The following is a 7,820-nucleotide window of genomic DNA, read 5'->3' on the forward strand; positions in this document are numbered from 1 at the left end:
TTTGAACTTTGTTGAACTAAGGAATGAAGTGGATTTTACTCATTCCAGTGTTTGGTTGAAGTATTTTGGTATAGGGTTAGAATCCTCATAGATTCTAATTTACCCCAACCCCTTGGAATTCCATACTCACTTCCTATTTATGGATCACAAAAACTCCGGAGAGACGGTCTTTCTTATTGAGAGACATCTCACATAATGGGGTGAGGGACCCACTGATTTTTTTCCTATTATGTCTCTCACTAAATTAGTGGGAGACGGTCTCTCATGAGACATACTGTTTATGGATTCTAACTTCATTCCTTTATATTTATTTTTCTTAATGAACCAAACTTGTTTTGAAAAGTATGGAATTGAAACCCATACTCCTTTGGTTTCACATTCCAAATCATTCTATTCCTAAACATTCAACCAAACGATCCCTTAATTTATATGAGCTGAACTGAACTTATATATGAACTAAACTAAAATGAACTTATAGAAGTTGAGCTGAACTAAACTGAACTGTAAGTTACTAAACGTATATGAGCCAAACTTATAGAAAAATATGTATGAATTGAACTAAAATTTTCTGATTTTATAATAACTTACAGTCGAGTTTAATTCAGTTCAACTTCTATAAGTTCATTTTCCTGAATTGAATTTATAGAAACTAAATTGAACTTCATTTTCCTGAATTGAATTTATAGAAACTAAATTGAACTAACTTTAAATTCAAAAAATCAAAGCGAGTTAATTAAAATCATTGATAAAACTGAAAAAGTTTGGAAAAATATCGACGAGGCGTAATAATTTGTTGATGGTCTTCATGGATCGGGTCAAATAATGATAAGAGTTATTTGGGCCATACTCTTTTAGATCAACCCAAAAACCTTAATGCACTCCAAAGTCCATCATACACTATAAATAAAGTCCTATGAACATCGCAAAACCTAGAGATTTATTCATTCTTCTTCTTGTTTCCGCCTCCATTTCACCTAAACCAACTTAATCTTCGAGGTTCGTTCTTCCCCTTTCTCTACTCTCTCCTCATTATCATCATTATTGTCTTTATTTTGTTTATTATTTTTAGGGTTTGGTTGAATTGATTAAATATGTTAGTTTTTATTTTTGGTGGGTTATCAATGTTTGAAACTAGTAGATGTTTACTGTCTGTATTTGTAAAATGTATGTTTTGGTAGAATTAATCGCACAAATTATAGAATAAGACCGTCTTACGCTATGAAGACAGTCCTTTTATTGGTTAAACACGAGCCTTTTTATATATAAAAGAACCGTCTCACGCGGTAGACGATCTAACACAATAATTACTCAAAAATGTGCTATTGTGAATAGTTTTGTGCATTTGTGTATGTAGATTGACATAAAATGATTGCGTAAAATGCTGTTTTTGATTTGGGTATTGATGATTTTGCCAAATTATGTGCCCTTAACAATCGGTTGTTGATTCTCGAATAAGTTTCAATGTATTTGTAGTGTGTAGTTTAATTTGTGTTTCTCATTTGCAGGATAAGAGAAGATTACAACCCATTCACACACTATGTCTGGGTAAGCTCATGCTATATTCAAACTTCTGATTTATTGTTTACATTCTTGGTCCGTCGGTCCTTGTGGTTCCCGTAGTAGTACTTTCTTACCATTTGATTGTATACTTTAGTTCAGACTGTGTTAGAGTGGTTTTGGAAAACGTATACAATCAAATGGATATTACTAGTTCTTTAGTTACAGTCATTCGTTACCAATGAGTTAAATATTAGGTCAATTGTTGTCCTTTGATTTTGGCACAAAGATCGGGAATAGGAATGGGCCAATTACTAAATGACAAGTGTAACAAATTGAGTGTGAATGATCAAATTGTTCATTAAGTTCATTCTTAAAATAGAAAGGACAATAACTCACTGAGACACACAAATGGCAACAAATGACCGGGATAGAGGGAGTATTTTTTATCTGCCATAGTGCCTAGATATATTAGAAAAATCAATACGGAGTATGAGGTCGGCCGCCCAAGGAGAAGAAACCCTTTAACTAGACGATTTAAATTGGTTTCAGATTGGAGACAATCTCATACACGACTTACTTTTGTTCTCAACGTTATGTTTATCTTCTTTTGGTTCACAGTGAGGAAGTTGCTGCGCCTGCTGTTGAGACTGCGGCTCCAATTGGGGAGACCATGGATCTGATGACTGCACTTCAGCTGGTAATTAAGAAGTCAAATGCCCATGGTGGCCTTGCTCGTGGGCTTCATGAAGGTGCGAAGGTGATTGAGAAGCACACAGCTCAGCTGTGCTTGTTGGCTGAGGACTGTGACCAACCTGACTATGTCAAATTGGTCAAAGCTCTCTGCGCTGAGCACAATGTGGATTTGCTTACTGTCCCCAGTGCTAAAACCTTGGGCGAGTGGGCTGGTGTAAGTCACTATTCTCGACTCTCGAATTCTCTTAATTATGGTTGATTTTGTCTGCCGTTTCTCCACTCTGTTTATGTGTTTAGCATAAGAGTTATGAGACTATTCACCTTTTTGCTGGCTATATCGTACTTCATGTTACAGTAGCTTTGTCAAATTTTTACGTGTCTGTTGGAATCAGTCATTTTGTTCTCTTTACATGCTATGTCATAATTACGGCCTAAAATGTCCACTTCCAGTAGAGTATTGCATATATGGACATGATAAGTACGTTTAGAGGCATGGTGTTGGAATCAGGCATCTCAAGCTATCAACACGATTTCAGTCATTGTTTCATACATGCTGCTGATTCGGCCACAATGGTTGCAGTAATTTGTAAAACAAACAGTTCAACTTTTGTTTCCTGACCTAAATGAAATTCTCTTTTGTACATATCATCAGCCCACGATTTACAAGTTTTTTCAATATTAAATGACATACTTTGAAATGTTTGGGCAACACTAGCGGTTACTCTGATTCGAACCTTTGTGGGAAATTCACTATTAAGTCCCTAAATGTTTTAATACTTGTGCAGTTGTGCAAGATTGATTCAGAGGGTAATGCCAGGAAAGTTGTGGGCTGCTCATGTGTTGTCATCAAGGTGAATAAGTTGCATATGTTTTGTTACAAATATCTTCTGTTTCTTTCAAGTGTGCCAGCATTTGTTCGGTCGAATGAGCTTTCTCTGAACATGTTATTTGATTGGATGTTTAGGATTTTGGAGAAGACACCGAAGGACGCCATGTTGTTCAGCAGCACATCAAGTCTCACTAAATCAAGCATTTAGACCTATGCTTACTATCTCAAGTTCGGTTCTAGTTTAGATTTTATTTCAACTTCTTCGGAGGTGAAACAATGAAAGAAAAAAATCGATTATCTTTGGATACTTTAGAGAAAATGACTTTTTGTTATTGCAGTTTACAATCCTCTGTTAAGGTTTTGATCATTGTTTCTTAGCTTCTATCGATCATTGTTTCTTGGCTTCTATCAGTTCAATGTCAGTCGCATTGTGTGTTTTCTCTTTTTTTTTTTTTTACGGGATTGTTATCAATCAACTGCCTCTGTAAATTCCCCAAGAAGTTATTAATCCTTCTTGAACCCAACTACCTAGTAAGTAAACCCATAAGAATTGATAACCAGTACAAAAATCTAGGAACCTTGCATAATATTTGCGGGGGGTTCTCTTTGAAGTATGTGTGAAGGTATATAGGCGCAGTCGAGCGTGGTATCCTTCCACCCCGTGATACAAGGACAGCCAGCAAAAAGCGCATTCACAACCTTGACTATCAAAGACTAGCATTTGGGCCACCATGCGAGCCACACCTAAGTTCTACATGATGAATATTACTCATTTTTGATAGTCAAAGAGTGGCATTTGAGCCACCTTGAGTACTTGGGAAACTCTTCAATTTGATGTCCAGTTTGGCTTAGTTCAAGTGCCTTGACATTTGGACTATTTTCCTACTTTAGTGACCCGAGTTCTCATTTTTGAAGACAAAAAATCATAATTAAGCTGAAAATAATACGGAGTAATGTGCAAAATAAGATATATACTTCCAAAAAAAAAGCGAAATTTTCCCACAAGTTTTTGTGAAATCGCTATCATACTTCCAAAAAAAAAAAAGAAATAGGTATTGTACTTTGGCTGAATTTTCTGTTGTGATTTAGGCGAAAGTGTAAACTAGTACCTTGGGCACAAAAAAGAAATTATTCAAACCCCAGGATGCCAAAATGAGATTAAGCCAAAGCTTAAGTGACCGAAGTGCAAATATTCCTAATAGTTAATTTGTTGTCCTCTTTATGCGTGGATATATGCCATTACTCAAAAGGTCTTGTTTGAGACGGTCTCAAGTTAAGACCCCTCAGCTTTCGCAACCCTATTCTCATCACAACATTATTTAAATTGGTTGCAAGTATCGTCTTAATTTAAACGTCTTAATTTGTGTGCCTCAATAGCCAAGTCTGTATTTGTGTTATTTTATGGAAACAAAGCAGACGAAATAGTGTTTTAGTGAAGTTGGGAGTTTATTAATCCTCATATTTGGGTTCTAGTCTTGGTTGTTTCAAAGAATAATCCAAAACAAAATGCATCATTTGAGCTGGTATTTCTAGTATGATTTTTCAGTCTTGTACTACATATACACCACCATTTCTAAATTCTTTTACTTAAATGGCAAATCATTTCAGCTTATCATAAACAAAAATACGAGTAAAATACGATGTAACTTCAACAGTAAGGATCCTGAATGCGGTTAACTAGACGAGGGATACTACTATGTTTATGATGACTCTGCCTTTCCATCTTTAGTAGGGAGATAGACACCTTCTGCTGCCATCCAAACATTCTCCCGACTCTTTTCTCTAACACCACAAACCTACATGTATCAATAATATTTGACAGTGTCAGTTAATAACAGAGAAGACTGAATCGAAGCCTAGCTAGTCAATCCACACAGAATTGAGATGGAAAGGTAGTCATCATAATGATATTGTCAAGCATTGTTAGCTGCAACATCATATTTCAGAATGTGACAAAGAGACGATAAAATATAGGTTTCCAGAAATATTACCTCCTGCTGACCACCTGCAATTCGTTGAAATTTCTTATCATGGCTGTGCAAATACCCTCCAGTGTCAACATGTTGAAGTCGGACCTTCTGGTCTTGCCTCCAGATGTTTCCCTTTCCCTCGATTTCCAGCCTATTGAGAAAAATGGATGACAGCTTATCAAGTACTGAAAGAGGATAATCTCAGAAATCAACCAACACCATTCAAATTTGAGCCTTACTTCCAATAATCTCCAGTATCGGAATTATTTTCTCCTCCAAAGCAGCTAACCTACATTGGTGGTCAGAGTAAATTAGAATGGTCCGAGGAGGCGAAGATTATATTTCAGTACATTCAATAACAAACTCTTTACAACATATATGTGTTTCGCAATAACACTCAGACATCAAATACAATGCCACTGCCTTTGCAAATTAATAGTGATTCCACACGACACAAGCAAGCTTCAATTATAACAGGAGACAAGCAAAGGTATGCTTAAACTTCGGTACTATAATGAGCCAGATAACCGGGGTGAACACTCAACATAGATGAATATAGTTTATATGTGTTTTGGGCTTTTGGCTTGTTCACAAAGATACAAATGGTGGACTTAAACCTCTATATGATGTTATGACTGCATGAGAAAGGATACATGCACAGCGTAAGCGTAACTGACTGATACCTCATTGATCAGTATATGGACTCTATGGACTAACAATTATTGATTGATACAACAGAACTCAGTAATGGATATTATGTAAATTGGTTACCTCCAAGTTACCCGAGATAGGGGATGCATGCAGATGGCTGTGTAGCCATTTACGAGTCTTCATATGCTGTAAGCGAACAATTGCTCCCTTTTTAATAGTGTCCCCCTGCTTCGAGGATGTGTCTGGTACATGCTTCACAACCTAGTTTCAATAGGAATGTATTGTTTTCACGTCAAAAGCATATGAAAGCCATAAGACAGAATATGATTAAAAATTGTGAGACTTACCCAATAGCTGTTGGCATCATCAACATTAGGAAAACCTGTCACCGATTGCTGACCACTTCCAGAACCATATGGCACATCATGTGAATGCAACCTGAATTTTGTCCTCTCATGCATCAGTTTGATAACTGATCCATATGTGACCTATAAAAGTAAAAATCTTTAGCCTCACAAGTCACAACCAGCATATTCAACAGTAAAATGGCGATACTAATTCAGCGACATATCAAGTAATCAAGCATGGATGATCAAATTAACTTGTCCGTGCATTAGTTTAAGAACTTCACACAAAAGAGCCATTTTATAGCTATCATGGCTTGGCAACGATCCCATTAGCTTTAAAATAGAATGCCACGAGTGCTTTAATGGACTATCTAATCCACGAACAATTTGTGATACCCAGACATTCCACGTTCAGCAAAAAAAAAAAATTGATACTTGAGCCCTGAACATAGAACTACTTGTTCACTTTCCTTAATCTTCAAGAAGGCAAGGGGGAACAAACATAACTCCGGTAAAAAAACCCGATTGTAACACATATTCCATCATCCTCATAACTGTCAGTTTTCAAAGCCTCATTTACAAAATCATTCAATCCAATACTCCATGGTCCCCAGTCATCAGAATAGCAAAATTATTGCATCAAAGCTCCAGCAACAAATATTAGTTACGAAATCACTACGCTAATTGATCAGTCACTAGTCTGATAAATATCTCTATGCTTAAAAGTCTAAAACAGCTGCTGATTCAGGCTTGGCCTCCCTCCGTTACATTCATTTGTTTAACTGTTATATTCTTTATGAGGAGTATTTAAATCAAAGGTAAACAAATGATTGGGACGTAGGGAGTACTACATACACTGAAACGCTAATTGATCTCTACTTTTCCCTAACAAAATTAAGATTTTAATAAAAATTACATAATAATAAAACAATAAATCAATTGAATTAACGGGATCAACGATCCTTACACAGTTCTCTATCACATTAGCTAGCTCGGTATCCGTTTCTAATCCTTACACAGTTCTCTATCATTAGATCAAACAGTTACGTCTACTACATTATCACCATTGATAATTATAGTAACACATAAATTGTCACGGAAGACCGCTGTGCACCTCATTTATCGCTATCATTAAATGAGACGTAGAAGGTATTGTAAGGCTATTGTATGTTAATGAATAATTACTATGTTACCGGAACAATTCGATCAAAACAATAGAAAAGTTACACAAATTAAAAAGAAAGAACGAAAGCGTGGACGCGTATACCTCGACGCCTTCCACGGCGGCGGAATATTTGCAGTGAAGAGATAGAAAGAGAAAGATTGCGATGCCGAAGAAGGACACCGCCATTGTTAGCGACTAAACGAATTTTCTCGCGGTATACGATTTTTTTGTCGGTTTCTGAGACTTCGACGACGGCGATGGCGGTAGTTTATCGACGGATGCGGCGGTAGTTGTCGATCGACGGCGAATTTTCCGGCGAGTTTGGAAATGGGGATTGGGAGGGTGTGAATTGAGAGTGAAGCTGGGTTTGGAGTGATTTAGGGGGTGTGTTTGTTGAGTATTGACGTTTGTTGGAGAAGAATGACACGTAAGTTTAAAGTAGTTAGCCAATGGTGGGATGACATGTTGGAAAAGGCCTTCGTGGGTGGACAAATGTGTCTTCTTTTTGGATTTTTTTTCTCAAAAATAATGTTTTAGAAAAATAAAAGACAATGCTTGGTTCAACTTTAAAAATTAAAAATATTGCTCAAAGTGACGTTTACTTAGGATTAAAAAACTAAACTTGAAATGTGAAGTCAATGGCGTGTCTAATATAACTCCAACGA

At 36.5% G+C, this 7,820-nt stretch overlaps 2 protein-coding genes across 2 annotated transcripts; one reads left to right on the forward strand and one right to left on the reverse strand.

Moving 5' to 3' along the window:
- Positions 1–887: 887 nt before the first annotated feature.
- LOC141611431 (small ribosomal subunit protein eS12-like) lies at positions 888–3,428 on the forward strand. Its single transcript, XM_074429962.1, has 5 exons — positions 888–996; positions 1,506–1,545; positions 2,119–2,407; positions 2,979–3,044; positions 3,158–3,428. The coding sequence occupies exons 2-5, from the start codon at positions 1,538–1,540 to the stop codon at positions 3,215–3,217; spliced, it is 423 nt and encodes a 140-aa protein (XP_074286063.1). The 5' UTR covers positions 888–996; positions 1,506–1,537; the 3' UTR covers positions 3,218–3,428.
- Positions 3,429–4,514: 1,086 nt separating this feature from the next.
- LOC141611432 (stromal cell-derived factor 2-like protein) lies at positions 4,515–7,595 on the reverse strand. Its single transcript, XM_074429964.1, has 6 exons — positions 7,258–7,595; positions 5,991–6,131; positions 5,764–5,904; positions 5,232–5,281; positions 5,014–5,143; positions 4,515–4,818 (listed from the first exon to the last, which is right to left on the reverse strand). Exons 1-6 carry the CDS (start codon positions 7,339–7,341, stop codon positions 4,723–4,725), a joined length of 642 nt encoding a protein of 213 aa, XP_074286065.1. The 5' UTR covers positions 7,342–7,595; the 3' UTR covers positions 4,515–4,722.
- Positions 7,596–7,820: the final 225 nt, after the last annotated feature.

The sequence above is a fragment of the Silene latifolia genome, chromosome 11, assembly GCF_048544455.1.
Source record: "Silene latifolia isolate original U9 population chromosome 11, ASM4854445v1, whole genome shotgun sequence".
NCBI lineage: Eukaryota > Viridiplantae > Streptophyta > Magnoliopsida > Caryophyllales > Caryophyllaceae > Silene > Silene latifolia.